Below are 21716 nucleotides of genomic sequence, written 5' to 3'. Positions count from 1 at the left end.
AAACAAGTCAGTACTGTCTATCAACATTATATATAATTTATACAGTATTCCATACCATTGGTCTAATTATGATGTTACCTGACAACCATGATGGATGGTGTAAGATGTTCCACAGTCTTCAGTTACTATAAGGGCTCCTATAGTGTTTTATTGTTCAGCCCCACTGCTGCATGTTGGAAAGCGAATCCTGCTCCACAATCAGCCTCCTGTTCTTGGCTGTCAGACCTTTTACATCAAAATGTGTACAGCGTTGATGATATTGGAGCATGAATGAATGAATGAATGAATGAATGAATATTCAATTTATATAGCACCTTTCAGGATACCCAAGGTGCTTTACAATTTCCTGCTATTTTCACCATTTTATTTTATTTTTCATTTGTTCCTTCCAAAAGGAAAACAACATGAAGGTTATGCTTAAACAACAAGTTCTTCAGCAAAAAAAGAGAATATATGCCTCCCTTGCTGAGTCCATTAAGACCTCAATGCTGCCTTGCTATCAGAGTAAGCTACCGCTCATGGTACCTCTTACAACGCTGAATCCTAATGTATCTCCACAAAGACGTGATCACTGTTGTCCTGCTGCAGGAGCTGCTGCAGTTTCTGGAACAGGCTCGATGAAAAAGAAACAGGCCATCCTGCTGGACCACATAGAGTCATCAAGAAGTTCCATGTTCCAGAATGCACAGGAAGACCTCCTGAAGATGTTTGAGGATGAGATGGTTGGTATTTCTGCAATGAATGTATATTAACAGCCTTCAATACATATAAAATCCATATTCCGTGTCATTACGTGAACACTGGCATGTTCCCTTAAACAGAATGAACCCTTAATGGAGATAATAAATAAAAGACTTAGAGAAGCAATGGATAATTCACTCTATAGTGAAAACACCTTGCCTCACATAGGTAAGTGATTATTAAAGACAAGTTCATGTTAATATTAATATTATAAATGTAACTCTGAATGTTTTTCTTCATTGTAGATGTCTCTGATGAGATAAAGGAACTGAAGAAGTTAATTACTCATGTCTCTGATTAATGGGCTGCTAAAGAATTATATCAACATTTTGTTTGAATTTAATCAAACTCTACTGGTGCTAATAAGCCCAGTGGTGTTCCTCATCAAATATGTTGTTATACAACCAGTCTGGGGTGAGTTTCCCAAAACGTTCTTAGCACTAAGTACTTCTTAACCTCTTACGTAAGAACTAGGTTACGAAGTACTTAGCGCTAAGAACGTTTTGGGAAACTCACCCCTAGTCTGTAGATCAGATATTTTCATAATAAAACCTTTATTCTCCTTCAGATTATGCCCTCATGAAATAATGCCTACAATGTTGTTAATCATCTATATGTTTTATTAACTACACAAACGTATTTTAATTATATTTACTTTTGCCATTTAAAAATAATGTGTGCAGGTTGTAAAATCAAAACCCAGATCTGTTCAGACCAGAAGCTGTAAAAATGTTAAAGCTGTTGCCAAAGCTGTTGTAACATGACCCTTGCTGTCAATCCGGATTGCTTAATTCATATATTAATGGATTCATTGTTTTATCATTCCAGGAAGCTTATGCTTATTTGTTTCTTTTTCTTGCATGTTCGGTTTTGATGGGAATGGGAATTATTATCTATTATAAACTGATTTGCATGTATGGTGTCTTTAATTATTGAAGTAGGTATTTGCATGCCAACTGTGTTTTACTCCTATTAGTGTTAACTGGTAGTGGTGTTGGAGAACTACTTTGTTATGGGGTTTATTTGGGAAGCTTATGTAATAATAATAATAATAATCTTTATTTGTATAGCACCTTTCATACATACATGTAACTCAAAGTGCTTTACAGTATAAATAAAAAGAAACATCTTATTTTATTTCTTTCCATAAGTGTTTCATACACATGTGACGTTCATGTGATCCTTCCTATCTGTGTTCAATACCATGTAACACCCATGCTGTTCTTTATTTTACTCCTTATGATGATCAGTGTATGTGAGCACCTTTTGTTAAAGTAGTCACTTATAATCATAGGCAGCCTGTAGAGAAGAAACATTTGACATGGGCAACCCTCTCAGCACTGGGGCTTTATGTTCAAGTCCCTATCTGAGTGGAGTTTCCATGTTCTCCCTGTGTCTGTGGGGGGTTTCCTCCTGCAGTCTCTGAAAAATTTTCCCTGAGTATGTGACTGTGTCTGTTCATGTCCAATAAAAACAGTTGAGTGTTGGCTCTGTTCTGGGTCTGTCCTCTCTCCCCACCTGCACCTTGCATAGTAAGCAAGTTGCCACACCAGTTGTCAGCAGGAAATGACAGCAGCACACATGAAAATGAGCACTGCCTTTAGGCAATGCTCATTTTCCATAAAAGGTGACTTTAAATGATGATTCAGTAATTTATAGTTGGCTATTACTGTTAAACCAGTTAATCGAAACTAGCTAGCGATGGTACGCTAATGCTAGCTAACGTCTCCACAGCGGCCAGGAATTATCTTACAGTTAAGCCCACGAAGAGGGAAGATATGATTGGCCAATTTTACTGTCATTTGAAACTGGTATTGTGCTGAATTATAACTGCCAGGCCCTCTGTAAACGAACAGCGCGCATCACAGTCCTGATAGAGGGAGACACAGGCTCACAGGCTTCCACTTAACCCCTCACCTTCCAACACAGATTGTATAGACACGGTGGAATAATTTATTTGCTTATATTTTTGTAATTGTTTAGATGTCCATTGTCAAACTAAGTAGATAAAATATTGGATAATTTTATATATAATGTTTTAAGAATATTTTCGGCCCTCTGAGAGGGCGTAGAGGGCCCTGACGATTCCCCACTTTGCTATAAGCTGCTTGCAAACCAGATCACTAACCAGGGACTAATAGATCAGAAATATATAATGGACCATCCCCATACAAGGCTTGGTAAGTCAAAACCAAAATCTTAAAAACTACCCTCTGGGCAACAGGCAGCCAATACAGTGAGGCCAAAACAGGTGTGATATGCTCTCTTCTTTTGGCACCAGTAAGCACTCGAGCTGCTGCATTCTGGACCAGCTGCAACCGTGTCATAGCTCCTTCACTAAAACACGTAGGCTAAATACGGCATTGCAGTAATCAAGGCGTGATGATACAAAAGCATGAATAATTCTTTCTGTATCTTGGAACGAAAGCATTTTCCTAATGTTTGCTATTTCTCAATTGAAAGTAGCAGCTCTGAACCAGCTTCCTTATATGCATTGAAAATTTTAACTGAGTCAGAAATTACTCCCTGTCATGGTACAGCTCCTGACCCCACCCCTTTGGGCGTGTGTTCATGTCGTCTGCGTCTGTATCTTCGTGGGTGTGGTTGTGTCCGAGTGTGATCATCCGTCTCACCTGTGGCTCGTCTCTCGTCATCACTTGGGGTTTATGTGCTTCGTCTATTTAATGTGCGTTCAGGCAGTGTCCCATGCTCGTCTATGTCTGAGTCTCACACGTTCGTGTTTGTGTTATATGTGCGCTTCTGCGCTGATTGTACTCAATAAAATGACGCTTCAGTGTGCGAGCAGGATATTCGTGCCTCGTCCTTCCGCCCGCACCCCCGCGTTACACTCCCAAATTCCTTGGATAAGAATTTATCCGTAAAGCCAGTGGGCCAATTTCCTTCTTTACGTCCCCGATCACATTTGGAGGGCCAAAAATCAAGACTTCTGTTTTTCCTTCATTTAACTTGAGGAAATTACAGGCCATCTAATCCTTAATACTCTGAATGCAATCAGTTAGACTCCTCAATCTACTGAAATCATCTTTTTTTAAAGATAAACAGAGCTGTATATCATCAGCATAAAAATTATAAGAAACATTTGGGGATGCAAATGGGATGCAAATGACCCCAGCACTGTCCTGCGGCAGGCCTGGTACTCAAAGCAGTGGTATGAGAATGATTTTCATACCACTGCTTTGACTACCTGGCCTGCCGCAGGACAGTGCTGGGGTCATTTGCACACTTGCTTTCTGTCTTTTTTTGCATATAGTGGAGAGGAAAATGCTTTCTGAGCTCATGACTTGCACATTGCTCCTGTTTCACAAAGTCACTGTGGTGCAATGTAGGTTTTGTATATTTGGCAAAGTCTGAACTCACTGCCCTACTAGAAAGATTTCTCTGGATAAGCTGGAGTTTATTGTTAATTCTTTATTAATTATTAATTTACTATTACAGTTTTTCTCAGTTGATTTGGTTCATTTCTCACATCATGATTTACATTGGCATCACAACTAGTGCATTTCTCAAAACAGTTAGTGCAAACAGCAAAACTCAATGAAATACCTGCAAAAGCAGATACTTCACTCAAAATTCTTTGTTTTTGCCCAAAAAGCAAATATTTAGGTCAGTCAATTTGCCAGTGCCATCAGAGTATCTAGTCTGTGTACTAGGCCTGTGTTGAAAAAATTGATTTTCCGATTCAGAATCGATTCGCGTATGATGATCTGATAATCGATTCGTACGTCCAAAGATCGATTTTTTGTGAACTTTTACCCCCGCCTCGTCACTGAATTCACGCAGGCGTGCTCGATCTAACTAACTGTAAAACAACATGGCGTCGGACAGTGACGGTATTGACGATAGTCAAATCGGCAATCTAAAAACAGGACAGTTTATCCAGTGTCAGTGACTATTTACAGTTAGTCCATGTCACTGACAGTTTACCCAGTGTTTTTACAGTTTTAAAAAGTTAAAAATGTTCTTGTAACGTTGGGCGCAAGGCGATAGACGAGACAGAATCCTTTGCACTTTCCAAATCGTTACGTTTATTACATTTACCGAAGCACAGACAGCGCACATAAAACACGTTTACATAGAACATGTGTGACTCAAACAACGAGCACAGGACGCTGCGCGAACGCACATTAAGTAGACAAACCACACAAACCCCACGTGATGACGAGACGAGCCACAGGTGAGGATTATCACAAGACGCACCCGCACCCACGGAGATACACAGACGCAGACAACGTTAACACATGCCCAACAGGGAGGGGTCGGGGACCGTAACGTGAGAGTTCTGTTCTTATAATCTCACTTTTAAGAAAAATACACGTTTACATTTTATACGGTTTATTAAGTGTGAGCACTTTTAAAATAAAAATGCATTTGGTAGCAACAGCTTTTGGGTGACTTCTTAATTATTTCAATCATAATAATAATGCACTGGTTAGTGTCCCAGTAGGAGTCCACTGTTGCAGATATAGACACCTCAAAGATGTCCTCTGTTTATTGTCCTGGATTACCTTTCTTGAAGGTAGATTTATGATTACCCTTTTCACCAGTCTTCCAGCCATCAATAACTACCAACTACCAGTAACTATTTGCTGATTAATATTGATATAATACTAGTTTTAACATGTTGCTTCTGTACATAGTCAGGAAACAGCTCAAATAAATACATTTTTAATAACACTAAACCCCGAATTGGATCGAATCGATTAAATCGGATTAAATAAATCGAAATAAATCTATTCTTAATCTTCAGAATCGGAATCGGATCGATTCTTGGAATTTGAATCGATACCCAGCCCTACTGTGTACCATTGCCTATGAACAAGACAGTCAAAATACTTAGTCATGTTGTCAGTGCAACTATAAGTCACAGTCAGTGCAGACTGTATATTCTGATGGAAACTAGCTAAGCTTTTGATTTCAAGAACACTGCACATTCTGTGGTATATCAAATACATGTTACTGTGACGCTGGGGCTGTGGCGAAGGATGAGACACAGACGTCACTTTTTATTCTTACAAATATTGCGCAACAGTGCACGAATAACATGTAGCAAGCACACACACGTGTAGACTTTAGACAATGACGAGCACAGGACACTGCGCGAGCGCACATTAAATAGACAAACCACATTAGCCCCACGTGATTACGAGACGAGTCACAGGTTATACAGATTATTCACACGACATGCCATAACCATGGATATCCATAGACGATGCACGTAGACTACGTAAACACACGCCCAAAAGGGAGGGGCCGGGGTCCTCAACGTGACAGATGCTCCCTCCAAGGGCACTACCCGTCCCAGGGTGCCAACAGGACCGAGTGCCCCGAACCCACGACGATGGGCGGATCCGACGCGCTCAGTCCTGCGTCTGGGAGGTGACTGCCCTTGGCGAAGCGTCCGTCACGAATCGCCTAGCACACCCTCCCTGGGAAGACCGGGGAAAAGACGTTAGACAGGTTGAATGGAACATTTACGAACATGCACATAGGAACACTTACACAAAGAGGAATAAATGGGAAAAAGGGATTTGGTAGACATACGGGTAGACTTACGAACACTGGCACACACACACACGAAACAGGCACCAGGTGCAGCGCCAGGAGTAGGGCGACAAGGGGAGAGAGATCGGGAGCTGCAGCAAACGGTCCTCCTCCGACCTGTGCTGCAAAGCCACCGCCCGGTGCAGCGGGGCTGGTGGACGTGCCAGGTGCAGCGCGGCTGGTGGATGCGCCGGGTGCAGCGCTGCTGGCGGACATGCCGTGTGCAGCGCTGCTGGCGGACATGCCGGGTGCAGCGTGGCCGGCGGACGTGCTGGGTGCAGCGCGGCTGGCGTACGCGTAGGGTGCAGCGCGACTGGCGTACGCGTCGGGTGCAACGCGGCTGGCGTACGCGTCGGGTGCAGTGCAAGGGAGCTCCTTCGCTGTGTCCATTTTCTCCTCCTCACCCTCCAGGATCCCCTCCATGGACTCTGCCGGGCTCTCACCCCGGGAACAGTCCATGGGGCTGGCCCTGGAAGATCTGGAGGACGCATTCTCCCCTGGAGTCCTCCGCCCCTTTACAGTCCCCACGGAGGAGGGAAAGCTCTCCTCCTCGTCCTCCGTGTAGGGGTCGCTCTCCGTGTATTCCGATACGCCAGACCCCACGGACGGGGAATAGTCCTCCGCGCGGTAATCCACGGTGGACGCGTCGTCCTCCTGTACCGTAGGAGAGGGACCTACAGGCGGAGGGAGGTAGTCCTCCTCTTCTGACTCCTCCTCCTCCTCCTCTTCACCGTAGTCGACGGTGGTGTCGTCGCAGATGGACGGAGGGTAATCCTCATCCTCCTCTCCCTCCCCAACATAGTCAATGGTGGGAGCGGAGTAAACGGACGGAGGGTAATCCCCCTCCTCTGCCTCCTGCTCGGAGTCCTCCTCCCCGAATTCCGTCTCCGGGGTCATGTCCGTGACGCCGATCATATTGGGACCCTTTTCCGGAGGCGAGAGGGCGCGGGATGGAGGGGAGTGTAGCTCCTGCCAAATCCGTACCGCGCCCTGGCGGAAGATCTCCGCCAGCTCGGGGTTTCTCTCTTCTGCCTTCCTGGCCGCAGCCAGCTGGAGGGCACACACCGGGTCCTTCTCCAGCTGCTCTTGCGTGGGTGAAGCTCCTTAGCGCGGGGAGGAGCCTTCCTCTCGACCGGGGGGGTCCTTCTCCAGCTCCTGGACACCCCTCCGCAGGGGCGAGAGCTCCCGAGAAGAAGAGGGATGCCTCTCCTCCCACACCCGCGCAGCTGTCCGGCGGTACTCCTCCGCCAACTCGGGTACGGAGGTCTCCCTTGCTGCACACAGCAGGTAAGAGCACTCAGGGTCCTCCATCAGCTGTTCCCGAGTCGGCGGGGTTAAGCGGCACGGGGGAGAGGAGGAAGAGCGGTGGTGCCGCTTACTGGGGCGAAGTGCCTTCTTTGGCCGGGTAGCGTAGCCTGGCATCTTTTGGTGTCTCTGACGGCTCGTGACGCTGGGGCTGTGGCGAAGGATGAGACACTGAATCCTTAGTTTCCACTGACGTCACTTTTTATTCTTACAAATATTGCGCAACAGTGCACGAATAACATGTAGCAAGCACACACACAACGTGTAGACTTTAGACAACGACGAGCACAGGACACTGCGCGAGCGCACATTAAATAGACAAACCACATTAGCCCCACGTGATTACGAGACGAGTCACAGGTGAGACAGATTATTCACACGACATGCCATAACCACGGATATCCATAGACGCAGACGATGCACGTAGACTACGTAAACACATGCCCAAAAGGGAGGGGCCGGGGTCCTCACCGTGACAGTTACACACATACAAACTTACATCAGGCATGAAAATGGGTCAGGGGTTAAAAAGGTGAGAAGACCGGGGGGCGGGGCATGTGACGTCATGGGGATACGGCGACGGGGCGTTGACAGCGACAGGTGATGCCAAATATTACGGAGCTCGTAAGGTGACATCATGTAAAAAATATAATAACGCGGCGAACTTGAAACCAAATTGACTTGAGTTTGCGACTTTTGATCCAATTGAAATTAACTTAAAACTATGTACAGTTTATAAATGAGTGTGTCCTCTTTGGGTTTGACAGAGATGTAGACTGTGAAAAAATGCGATATTTTCGCTTGGCCATTTTCAATGCTTAGTGCTAAAGTTTCAGCTCAGCTCCCCTGCTTTGTGTGTCCAGCTGGTGATCGGATTACCGCATTTGTTGATGGGCAGAGACGTCCATGTGAGTGGGAGCTACAGCATATCTTTTAACTTTTAAAATACAAACTCAAAAGAAAATGGTAGATATTTTTTCCAATTCCTCACCCATAAAAAATTATGCTGTTGTATCACCTGTCGCCACTGGACGACGCTGAAGTTGGTTACTCATTCGCAGTTTCCGATTAGTTTGGCTACTTATTCGCAGCTCTTTATTCGGCGGCTGAAGTAGTGCTGGGCGGTATGATCAAAATTATATATCACTGTATTTTTTGAAATTATATTGGTTTCACGGTATTTGACGGGTTTTTTCCCCCGTGCATGATGTGTTAATTGCATTGATTGCGAAAAGAATTACTGCAGTAGAGTGGTTAAGAGTATGCTATTCCACTATTAGAAAAATGTTAGAAAAATTACATGTAATACAAATTTGCATGGCCCCACATGATCAGTTTTCAAATGGTAGCACTAGGGAATGAATAGCACGACAGTTGCAGTAAAAATGCAAAACCTTTTAATTTTTTTTCAGACATCAAAACTGTAGGTTTATACAACTTGTATATAGCTGTGAACCAGCTACACAGAATATTATAAATTGCAGTTTGTTTATAACAAATAAGAGGTGTTTGTCAATGGTTGTATTGTACTGAAAAGTCCCAAATATCTTCCCTTTATTAAATAACACTATATTTAAACAAATAAATAATAACAGTGGTCAAATACTGGCGAGACAGTACTATCTCTTTTAATGTGATAAAAAGTGAATTATTTCGAATCATTTCGACCATATGTGTATTTGTATAAATATGTAACTTAATTAAGCTGAAGGTGTTGGAAAATACTGAAAATGGACCTTGAAAGTGCCGTACAAGTGCTTGAATTCCACCTTGTTAAGGTGTATGAACCCTGCAAACATAACTACGCGCAAAACACAGCGCTGAAGAGCGGAACGTGCGAAGTTACAAAAATCGAGAGATGCACGAGCTCACGACACCACAGCGGAGCCATCGCGATTGCGTCATTTTTGCTGCGCGGACCCTTGCGCCAGTCACGACGTCAAGTTTATTTTTCAAATGCCCAATCTTAACGTCTTCACGTTCTCTCATTTTTCGCCCCGGAATTATTTGTTAACGTAATACACAGGGCCGGATTTAGGGGGATACGGGCCCCTGGGCTTGAGCCAGTAACGGGCCCCTATTTTTTTATGGCTATGCAGTTTCACATGTACATACACACACACACACACACACACACACACACACACACACACACACACACAATTATAAGCTGAAAATTACTTCCTATAAACACTCCTATTTATTTCCAATCGACACAAGCTTTAAAACAGAGTGCAGGTAAGTGGTACACTGAAGTATATTTTACAAAGTCATATGAACAAGTGATATATGTACAAACAACCCAGCATTTAGAATTCCTTCACAAGTGAAAATGAAACTGAAGAGATGTTTACTTTTCTGGATTTTTTTGCAGCAAAGTCCTTGACAAGATCACTGAAGTCCAACTTTCTCAACAGATCACTCTCAATAGACATGAGAGTCAAATGATTCAGTCTTTCCTGTCCCATGTGGATCTGAGTCTATTCTTCACTATTTTAAGCTTTGAGAATGATCACTCACCACTTGCATTTGTGACAGGGAATGTCAAGTACAGCCTGAATGCAATGTCCAGAAGGTTTTTTCTCTAATTAACTGTAAAAAAATGTGGAGCAGATGTGATGCCTTTACCATGAATAAAGTCTTTAAACTGGACAATCTCCTCCACAAAGTCCATCTGAGTCAACACTGATTGAGAAGTATTTTGCCATTTTTACTTCACTATTTCAGATAAAACACGCTCGCCCATTAGCTGAATAAACTCCTCACGTTTTGGAAGAAAGATATGAAGGTGTCTGTCACGTTGAGGACCCCGGCCCCTCCCTTTTGGTCGTGTGTATACGTTGTCCACGTGCTTTGTCTGCGTCAGTGGAACTCCGTGGTGGGGGCTATGTCGTGTGAATAATCTGTCTCACCTGTGACTTGTCTCGTAATCACGTGGGGCTAATGTGGTCTGTCTATTTAATGTGCGCTCGCGCAGTGTCCTGTGCTCATCGTTGTCTAAGTCTGCACGTTGTGTATGCTTGTTTTGTGTTGCTCGTGCGCTATTGCGCAATACCTGTGTCAGAATTAAAGTGACCGTGTCTGAACCAGCGGATTCCGTGTCTCGTCCGTCTGCTGCCTCCCATGTCACAGAACGACGAGCCATCTGAGAGACACAACAACATGCCAGGCTGCAAGAGCAAGCCCAAGAAGGGGAAAAAGCCCTGCAAGCGGCACCACCACTCTTCTTCCTCCCCCCCGCGCCGCAAAGCCCCGCCGACTTTGGCGCAGCTCAGGGAGGACCCGGAGTGCACCTACCTGCTGTGCGCGGCTCGGGAGACCGCTATTCCCGAGCTGGCTGATGAATACCACCAGACAGCAGTACGGGTGTGGCGGGAGAGACATCCCTCGCCTTGCCGGGAATGCTCGCCCATAAGGGTTAGCATCCCCGAGCTCTACAGGGCAGGTACGCCACCAGAGGGGGAGCTTGGGGAGGAGAACACACCCCTGCACCAGGTAACCACGCCGACGCTGGCGCAGCTCGAGGAGGACCCGATCTGTGCGTCCCTGCTGCGTCAGGCGCGGGTACACCACGACCCCGAGGCAGCGGAGAAGCTCCGCCAGGAGGCGGTGCGGCTTTGGGGGACATACCACCCCTCTTCGTCCAGGGATCCCTCACCCCTGCGGGTGAGCTCCTTTGCGCTCTGCGGAGTAGCGAAGACCCCCGAGAGCAAGTTCAGGGAGGGGGACTCCCCAGGCGAGGAGGAGGAGCTGGAGGACGAGGGGGAAGCCTACCCTCCGTCGTTATGCATTCTACCGTATACTACAGTGAAGGGGAGCAGGAGAACTATCCCCCGTCTGAGGACGGTGCTTCTACCGTATACTACGGTGAAGGGGAGCAGGAGAACTATCCCCCGTCTGAGGACGATGCTTCTACCGTATACTACGGTGAAGGGGAGCAGGAGAACTATCCCCCGTCTGAGGATGATGCTTCTACCGTATACTACGGTGAAGGGGAGCAGGAGGACTATCCCCCGTCTGTGTGCTCGGGAGTGTCCGAGCTCACGAACAGCGACCTCTACATGAGGACGCGTCCTCCAGACCCTCCAGGGCTAGCTCCATGGACTATTCCCGGGGTGAGAGCCCGGTAGAGTACATGGAGGGGATCCTGGAGGGTGAAGAGGAGCCTATGGAGACCGACGGAGAAGTCCCGCGCGCTGCACCGGGCACGTCTGCCCACGTCTGCCCGCTGCGCTGCCCCGGGCACGTCTGCCAGCCGCGCTGCACCTGGTGGAGGGTTCGCAGCGAAGGCAGGAGGGGGACTACACAATGCAGCACCCGCAGCTCCGGACCTCTCTCCCCTACTCGCTCTCCTCCTGGCGCGAAGCCTGGCGCCTGTCTAACGTCTTTTCCCCTGTATTCCCAGGGAGGGTGTTCTAGGCGGTCCGTGGCGGACGCTTCCCCAAGGGCGGTCACCTCTCAGACGCAGGACTGAGCGCGTCGGATCCGCCCATCGCCGTGGGTTCGGGGCACTCGGTCCTGTTGGCACCCCGGGACGGGTAGTGCCCTTGGAGGGAGCGTCTGTCACGTTGAGGACCCCGGCCCCTCCCTTTTGGGCGCGTGTATACGTTGTCCACGTGCTTTGTCTGCATCAGTGGAACACCATGGTGGGGGCTACGTCGTGTGAATAATGTGTCTCACCTGTGAATCGTCTCGTAATCACGTGGGGCTAATGTGGTCTGTCTATTTAATGTGCGCTCGCGCAGTGTCCTGTGCTCGTCGTTGTCTAAGTGTGCACGTTGTGTTTGCTTGTTTTGTGTTGCTCGTGCGCTATTGCGCAATACCTGTGTCAGAATTAAAGTGACCGTGTCTGAACCAGCGGATTCCGTGTCTCGTCCGTCTGCCGCCTCCCGCGTCACAGTGTCCCTGCACCTGCATTTCCATATTTTTTTATGTGAGACTTCAGAAAGGGATCAAACTCGCTGATTAACTCCACTATAGTGCCACACGCCAATGAGCTGCATCATTAAATTTTTTTCGCTACTATTAGAGATTGTTCGCAGTTGCTAGTGGTCTTTCCGCTTAGCAATAGGTCCTGGCGGTATCGTAGCACCAGGACCGGGGTTAGCAAGGCTGCTGCTGCTGGTGTTAGCAAAGCTAATTGTAACGGACTGACTAGGAAGTTGCAATAAGTTAACTTGTTTCAGTATTTAAATACCAGTGCTGAATACCAAAGGTAAGTGTTTGAGGTTAATTAATAGGAAATATAAAGGGAATACTGTGGGCCAATCAGAAGGCCTAGGATCGTCTACGGAGCCAAGGACTACACCACACTAGAGATGACACTGCACCACTGTTTTGGAATTTGGGAGGTTAGGGTAACCTCCTTTTAATGACAAGGTAAGCAAAAATAATTTTTTCTTTAAAATAAAAAATAAAACAAAACAATCATAACATCCAATATGAATAATATGTCTAGGTAGATTATGCATATAATATATATATTCACTAGTTGGTGTCAATTACAATCAGCAATAAAATATCTATGTATGTTTCAAATAGTTATACAATATAATTTCCCTTGTGATCTGTGTGTGTAGGTGTAATTAATGTCCGTTTGTTTCACAGGTGGCAGTTGGAATATCCAATCTGTGGAATGGTACGCGTTTCTCCTACCGCTCTGAAGATGAATGAAAGTTCAGCAACAGCAAACGAATAGTTTCACTTTCACTAATCACAGTTGTCCACAGCAGTTCCTTATATGAACACATATCAGCTCTAAACATTACAATTCACAGTTAACTACACATATTCACAACATCTTGACTTCCTTTAACAATTAACTGAACATATTTTACAGCGAAAATTAAAATAAATGTAAAGACTGGCAAACAAGGGGTTACAATTCTGCAGCGCGTGTCTGTGCTGCGCGCAAATGTATGGTGCACACTTTTAGCGGCACACGGACCAGCTTGTGGTTACACAGGCCTAAAAATCTCTAATAAAACATAAAAATACACACTCCCAGCCTCTACAGATACCACTCTTAAGTCTTGTCTTAGTTAGACAGGTCATAAATAATTTTAGGAGGTTATGCTGACACATTTTAGCGCCGACATCACGAAAATCCAATTGAAATTATATAGTTAGCTTAGCATAGTTGGCTAGCGCTAGCATAGTTGGCTAGTAATTACTAAAGTCACTCACCGATGCAAAACTCCGTGTATCCCAGCAGTAAATACTCCCCGTTCACCATAAAGCGCTCCTTAGGTCCACCCGTTCAGCGTTTTACATTAAAGAGGCTTTACTTGCCAGCACGGCAGTTTTTATCACAAATCCAATTTCTGTTTAACTTTCTTACAGAAACGCCTTCTGCTCACGATGGCTGCTCGAACCAAAAGAAAGAACTGGGTCCAGGTCGGCAGTATTTCCCGCGCCTATTTCCTACACCTTATTGGCTGTAGTCTGTGACGTACTATGGATGAGATGTGAAATGTGCTGGGAATTAAATTAATAGTAATTATTAAATAATTATTATTTATCAACTGAATAAAGTTTCGTTTCCTAATATTTTGTGTCTTTATTTATTTATATGTTCTTAGCTTATTAAATTTAAAAAAATAAAAATACTAAGCTTTTATAACCTGGGTTACATAATGTTTTCGGTAGACAAGAGGGATGGTGATTCTGTTCCATCTCCACTGAGAGGTTTAAAAAAGCCTGTAAGTCTGGGTATTTTTTTCAGCACCTCTTTGTCGCGTTCCTTCCTTTCTTTCTTTTTCTTTCTTTTTTGCGCTCCACTGTCGTACTTTCTGTTGTCCGCCATTGTGAGAAAATAATCAATGACGCTCCACCCAATCCTGCAGGCGCACCTGGCTCTATTCATTGACAATAAATAAAACGGCTATCTGGGGCGCGGCCCCCAAAGCGCCGGGGCCCTGGGCTTTAGCCCCGTAAGCCCCTGCGAAAGTCCGGGCCAGGTAATACAAGAAAACTGATCAGTCAGATAGTTATTTATCGTGAAACGAAATACAGTTACAATACAACATTAAAATTTGTCAGGTAAATATTCCTTCCCCTGTTTTTGAGGGGTATTTCTTTATAATACCACATATCGTTTTGGAGAACACTGCACAGAATGTGACACGCCAATTATAAACACCTGTTCGTTGACAGGTGTGGTGAGCACTACGGTCACTCGCGAAAGTATAATCCAGCCTTAAACAAGCTTTATGGGTGGTGCAGCAGATTGCTCTTGTAACCACCAGCCGCAACAACTTTTGCTCGACAGCATTTGTAGTGACTGTCCCTTGAGAAACAATTAACGACCGTGCTGCATTCCGGACACGTTTAGGCTATTTAAGCAGGTGTGGGCGGTATATGAAAGATTCTTATCATAACAAAAATAAACACCGGTTTACGGTGAAAACCGGTATACTCCCCAGCACTAGGCTGAAGTTGGTTCCTTATTCAAAAAGGGGGTGTTCACGATGCATGTTTGCTGCACACTTTGTTTGCTAGGGGTTAAAAGAGGTGGATTAAACAAACTAGCACAGGAGCATTTAAGAGGTTATTGTTTCCCATAGCCTACTGATTTTGTGAATGTAGAAAAAAAATGTAAATATAATGAAAGCATTCCTTTTGTAAAATGGTTTCTATTTCAAGTCTTTCCAATTGTATGCAGTTTGTACATGATAATTGAATTCATCAGCATTTCTAACGTAACGAAACATTCTTAGATTTGAAAACTAAAAACACAGAAATGCTGTTATAGAACACAAATTAATCAGAAGAAGAACGTGGCATATTGAGCAGTGGGCATATACTGTATGTGAATGGATTTAAAGGGGCAGTTTCAGAGGCTTATTGAAGGCCTTATTGATGTTGGGCCAGAGGAATAACAAATGCACCATAAAAAACAAGTCGCTCCCTAAGAGAGGAACCTGATTTTAGCCTGACCCAACATCATTATACCTCAAATCTTACTGGAAACATGGCTTATTGAGTAGTTAAGTGCACAGGTGAAATGGTTCAGAGGGGCAATTTCAGAGGCTTGCTGTATGCCTCTAAAGCATTGGGCCAGACAAATAACATGCATCATACATAACTGGAAAAACACACACACACACACACGTGTCTGTGTGCTTGTTGTTGCATCTAACCATGTCCCGGGATACCCACAGAAGTACATATTACTTCCGTGTGTGTTCCGGTGTGTATATGTCTGTTATTCTTGTCATCTGCTCCATGTCTCATCAAGATCATGTCTTGCACCTATGTTTTAATTGTCTGTGTATTTAAGTGTGTGTGTGTGTGATAGTCTACGTCTTTGTCAGTTCTTGTTTTGCGTTTTACCGTAAGTGTTCTATGTTTTGAATAGTTCTCATAAGCGCTATTCTTTGCTAATTAAACGCATGCTTACATTTGACTATGTGTTATCTCTGCTTTTTGCCTCACCATCGCAACGTCACAATATATTTTATTTCTGTCAATTGACTTCATTTAAACAAACTGGTATTTATAATGTTTTGTGCAAACCAGAGGTGTCAATTCCAGGTTCAGAAAGTAAAAGGCCTCACCAGAATTTTGCTCAAGCTTGCTAGATTTTCTAATTAGTGCAATCCAGGTAAAATTAGTGGAATCAGCACAATCCAGGAAGCCTGAGCAAAATCCTAGTGAGGACTTTTACTTTCTGAACCTGGAATTGACACCTCTGGTGCGAACTAAGAACAGTCTGCATTTCATATTTTGTTTTCTTTCAATACCAATGCTTGACTTCTTTGTTTTTCTCTTAGTTGGTGTCTGTGAAGTAGAAGGGTTGTTATCCTCACATGCTCTTTTATTTCCTTAAAAAAACAACATTAAGAAATTTACAGTTATACATATTAATACTTAATTAGAATTTTAAAGAAGATACTTAAGAGATCGGATGCAAGTACATCTTTTATCCATTTTTAGAGTGTCAACCTGAGGAAGAAAGAGGGGAAAAAGTTATGTATTGTAACCCAGTACGCCTGTGTATTAGGCCACAACTGTCAGCATTGGGTTCTGTAGGCCTCTTGCTCAGCCGCAGTCTGACAGCCACCCTTCTCTGTTCAAACCCCCATTGAGGACGGAGAGAAACCCCATATCAATAGACCAGAGTCAACTGTTGGAGAAACAAGATACACATGTGTGAAAAGGTTAGAGACATGATAAGATAAGTAGTTTGGGAGCATATATAGATTAGATAAGCATTGCCGGTGATCAGAGGTTCTTGTCTAATCATTTTACAGCAATACAGGCAGTGGTGTTAAATCAGATTAAAGGAGGCACGGGCAGTCCTTGTCTAATGAACGTGATCCTTGTTTCAAAAAGAATGGTAATTTTTTTTATTGTTACCACAATCTAAGCAGGTGTCATTTAAGAGTATAATATCTAGACAATACGAATGAATAAAGGCATTAATTATAAAAGTTTCGTTTAGAGCAGGACTTGATTTGATCTCCATGATTTGATGTAAACGGACGTACTCTCCATGATTTCTGACAATACTGTCACCATGGTGACAGAATAAAAAGTTTTCCACTGACTCCTCCCTTGGGTGTGGAGGTAAAAATACTCCAAAACTTGGGTACCTGAAGAACCTGATGTGAGCTATATACCAAAATCTGTACTTGTATTTTTAATGTGAGAACTTAAAAACTAAGATTTGAACTTTTTGATGTAATTGTAAGTTTTGAAAAAATATACGCATGTATTGTGACTTAGTGGGTGTTTATATGAGGACATTTCTGTGCTCTAAGATGGGAATAATCTATGAACTTCTGGTACTCTTTGTATACTGAAGAATTATCATATAATTAGAATAAACAGCTGTATAAATGATTATATGCAGGTGGCTGAACTTGTATAAAAGTAATAGCCGACTACAAATGTGTGTGGTGTCTATTGAATCATCATGTACAATCACCATTTCTACAGAAAGAGCGTTGGGGAGGACATGTCACCCCAATATTGCCCCCAAATTATGCCTATGCATCCTCAGAAATATAGATTTATTAACACTGCTCTGCTACTCAGACAATGTTCTTTAAACATTAATCTGGCTGCAAAGCAAACATCAGCAAAGGTTGAACAAAAAAGACGTAAACAGATTGTTGTTGAAATACATTAATAGGCTACTTACTGTGTATGTAGTTGTGTTGTGTTGAACAGAAGAGCAGTTGAAACAGTTGTATAAATTATGATATGCAGGTAGCTGAACTTGTATGTAGGTAATAGCCAAATGGGGGTGGTGTCTACTGAATCATAAGGTATGAAAACGGCGGCAGCACAGGAAAATGAAACCTAAGTCCGGTATGCAGCGCTCATTCTCCAGAAAAGGTGGTTGTACAAGTTCAGCTACCTGCATATGATCATTTATACAGCTTTGTCAACTGCTCTTCTGTTTAACCCAACTACATACACAGTAAGTAGCATAACAACATATTTTACCAACAATTTGTTTACGTCTTTTTTGTTCAGATTTTGCTGGTGTTTGTTTTGATGCCAGATTAATGTATAAGGATGTTATCTATATTGTCTGTGTTAATAAAAGATAATTTTGAGGAAGCATAGGCATAATTTTGATGAAATACTGGGGTGACATGTCCTCCACATCACTACCCTCCTTCATTTAATTCTTGCTCACTACTTATACACTGTGTTAGATAGGATGGTGTGAGCTGTAACCACTCAGAAATGGGACCTGCACCATTGAGAAGGTAAAAATACACTGAAGGGTTCAGATTCAGAACATAGTTACTGACCGTATAAGTTGTCACGTCAGTTGTCAGCTGGAAATTGCGGCAGGTCACAAGAAAACGAAACCTAAGTCCTGTGCAGCACAAATTCTTCAGAAATGGCGAGTGTACATGATATGATTTTGTAGACGCCACACTCATTTGTTGTAGGTTATTACTTTTATACAAGTTCAGCAACCTGCAAATCTCCTTTAGTTGTGTAACGTGGCTCGCGCCACGGAGCGAGGAGACGGACACAATTGCAGAGATGAGCGAGATTTAATACGGGGAATACCAAAAGCAGAGTCGTAATACCGGGCGCAGGTCATATCGGGAAGGCAGTCCATACAAGAAATGACAACAGACATACTCGGACAGATAAACCAAACACGACGGGGAAACACGGAACAGGCAGGTACTCTAGTAGCGGAAACAATACTCACGAAGAACAGGTATACAAAGCATAAGGCACGAAGTAGACAAAATCACGGATGACACGACTGGGGAATGACGGGACTTTATACATAGAAACTAACTAGGGACAGGTGATGGCAATGACACTGGGCGTGGTAACAAACAAGGAAACACGAAGACAAACGAGCAGGGCGGGACAAACAGGCAGGGAACACGGACATGAGGGAACCCAGAGTGACAGCTACGAGAGGGGGCGTTGCCCTACGTGACAGAACCCCCCCTCAAAGCGTGCCACTCCGGGGCACGCAAGGGCAGACAGGACAGGGACAGCGGACACAGGACAGACCGGAGGGACAGGACCAGACAAAATAGGACGGGGGACCTGGGACACGGCAGGGACTGGAGACAGGGAGACAGGCCAAGAGCTGGGCCGGGACACGGCATGACACGGGACACAGGGGGGCAGGACAGGGCCAGGGCGAGGCACAGGAGCAGGACCGGACCGGACAGGACTGGGGACAGACACTGGAGCGGGGCCAGGGGACAGGGCAGAGGTAAACACTGAGGCAAACACGGCCTGGACGATGGTGACGGGGACAGGAACAAGGTGGGTAACAACTTGGGGAACAGACACGGAGACCGGGACAGAGACGACACCACAGGAAACAGACACAGGAACAGGAACATGGACACGAACAGACACAACCACGGGGACAGGGACCAAAACAAAACCAGGGACGGGACCAGGGAGCAAGGGGAACACGGGCAACGGAACATAGGAGGTACATGGCGGAGCAGGGGGAACACAAAGTCCATGCCCAACAGGGGGCAGCACAGTCTCTTGGGGCACAGGCGCGGCCGGGCGGCGGGCAGCGGGCACAGGCGCGGCCGGGCGGCGGGCAGCGGGCACAGGCGCGGCCGGGCGGCGGGCAGCGGGCACAGGCGCGGCCGGGCGGCGGGCAGCGGGCACAGGCGCGGCCGGGCGGCGGGCAGCGGGCACAGGCGCGGCCGGGCGGCGGGCAGCGGGAACAGGCAGGGTCCGCTGGCGGGCAGCGGGAACAGGCAGGGTCCGCTGGCGGGCAGCGGGAACAGGCAGGGTCCGCTGGCGGGCAGCGGGAACAGGCAGGGTCCGCTGGCGGGCAGCGGGAACAGGAGCCGGCGTGGACGACCCCTCCAGGGTCGCGGGGACAGGAACCGGCGTGGACGACCCCTCCAGGGTCGCGGGGACAGGAACCGGCGTGGACGACCCCTCCAGGGTCGCGGGGACAGGAACAGGCACGAACTGCCGACGGGTAGCGGGGACAGGCACAGGTATGAACTGCCTACGGGCAGCGGGGACAGGAACAGGTATGAACTGCCTACGGGCAGCGGGGACAGGAATCCGAGGTGAGGAGATGCACTCGGGGGGCGGAGCCACCAAGCCGACGTCCTCGGGGGGCGGAACCGCCAAGCCGACGTCCTCGGGGGGCGGAACCGCCAAGCCGACGTCCTCGGGGGGCGGAACCGCCAAGCCGACGTCCTCGGGGGGCGGAACCGCCAAGCCGACGTCCTCGGGGGGCGGAGCCACTATACTGACGTCATCGGGGGGCGTGTCCGCCAAGCCGACGTCCTCGGGGGGCGGAGCCACCATACTGACGTCATCGGGGGGCGTGTCCGCCAAGCCGACGTCCTCGGGGGGCGGAGCCACCATACTGTCGTCATCGGGGGGCGTGTCCGCCAAGCCGACGTGGCTTGTACTCCCCCCCAAAAAATACATGGGGGTGTCCTGTGGAGTAGCCGGCGGGATCAGCGATGTTAAGTCCTCCTCCTCAGTGTCCGGGTTGAGCCTGGAAGAACACACAGACACAGAAGCCTCTCGGTTGCTCTCTCTGCGACGGCTCTGCCTCCTCCGAGGCGTCGGGAGCTCGCAGTGGCCACCGAGAGCAAACCGAGGGTTTAGCCAACGCTCGTCTGTGCGCTCATTCCGTCTGCCCGCTGCTTGCACCACAGGTTGCTCATGCCTGTGGTGTTCGCCAAGCCGGGCAGACACGTAGCGCTCAATAGGAGTCTCGACGCGAAAGCCAGTCGAAACCGAAAGTGACTGGGCTTTCGTTGGTGCGCGTCGAGACTTCCGTGTTCCCACAGCGCCAGGGGTATTCCTGTCTCCGGCTCGTTCGCGCTGTAACACATGAGAGTTAAACTGCACGGAAGCAGCCAACAACTCGTTACAGCGACTAAACTCACCGGAGTCTCGCTCTCTCGCTGTGTCCTGGATAGATCCGTGATTATGTAACGTGGCTCGCGCCACGGAGCGAGGAGACGGACACAATTGCAGAGATGAGCGAGATTTAATACGGGGAATACCAAAAGCAGAGTCGTAATACCGGGCGCAGGTCATATCGGGAAGGCAGTCCATACAAGAAATGACAACAGACATACTCGGACAGATAAACCAAACACGACGGGGAAACACGGAACAGGCAGGTACTCTAGTAGCGGAAACAATACTCACGAAGAACAGGTATACAAAGCATAAGGCACGAAGTAGACAAAATCACGGATGACACGACTGGGGAATGACGGGACTTTATACATAGAAACTAACTAGGGACAGGTGATGGCAATGACACTGGGCGTGGTAACAAACAAGGAAACACGAAGACAAACGAGCAGGGCGGGACAAACAGGCAGGGAACACGGACATGAGGGAACCCAGAGTGACAGCTACGAGAGGGGGCGTTGCCCTACGTGACAAGTTGTTTATTATAATTATAGCAGAATTCTGAATATAGGAGATTTTTTTTACATTTTACACACTGCGTTGTAGGAAACCTAAACATTATAATATGGTTATATAATTCAACAGGTACTATGAGGTAGAGTCCTGCACCGGGTCAGGTACCCGCGGGTACGGGCAAATAGATGCTGAAACGGGTGGGTTTTACACATACCGCAATTTTACGGGTGGGCATG

General features: G+C 46.2%; 2 protein-coding genes and 1 long non-coding RNA gene across 9 annotated transcripts in view; 2 read left to right on the top strand and 1 right to left on the bottom strand.

Moving 5' to 3' along the window:
* LOC143518509 (nuclear GTPase SLIP-GC-like) overlaps positions 1-2229 on the top strand; it is a 160387-nt gene extending 158158 nt beyond the window's left edge. For all 5 annotated transcript variants that reach the window (XM_077011017.1, XM_077011016.1, XM_077011019.1 and 2 more), the window contains 4 exons: positions 396-504; positions 589-722; positions 822-909; positions 987-2229. In XM_077011017.1, the coding sequence (XP_076867132.1) occupies positions 396-504; positions 589-722; positions 822-909; positions 987-1042 (387 nt within the window). In that variant the 3' untranslated portion in view covers positions 1043-2229. The remainder of the gene's footprint in view (positions 1-395; positions 505-588; positions 723-821; positions 910-986) is intronic.
* LOC143518513 (uncharacterized) lies at positions 90-17002 on the bottom strand. The gene is made up of 3 exons (XR_013132220.1): positions 13795-17002; positions 526-732; positions 90-225 (listed from the first exon to the last, which is right to left on the bottom strand). It is a non-coding gene; the product is annotated as an uncharacterized LOC143518513 (long non-coding RNA).
* Positions 17003-17922: 920 nt separating this feature from the next.
* The window catches only part of LOC143518503 (nuclear GTPase SLIP-GC-like), a 37483-nt gene continuing 33689 nt past the window's right edge, over positions 17923-21716 (top strand). For 2 of the 3 annotated variants that reach the window (XM_077011003.1, XM_077011005.1), the window contains exon 1: positions 17923-18037. The gene's annotated coding sequence lies outside the window, so the exon portion shown is untranslated. Of the gene's footprint in view, positions 18038-18281; positions 18333-21716 lie in introns of those variants that run through there. The other variant, XM_077011004.1, reaches the window with a different exon arrangement.

This window comes from Brachyhypopomus gauderio, chromosome 7 (assembly GCF_052324685.1).
Source record: "Brachyhypopomus gauderio isolate BG-103 chromosome 7, BGAUD_0.2, whole genome shotgun sequence".
NCBI classification, from domain to species: domain Eukaryota; kingdom Metazoa; phylum Chordata; class Actinopteri; order Gymnotiformes; family Hypopomidae; genus Brachyhypopomus; species Brachyhypopomus gauderio.
The sequence above is the reverse complement of the archived record's forward strand: the minus strand, read 5'-3'. Positions and strand labels throughout refer to the sequence as shown.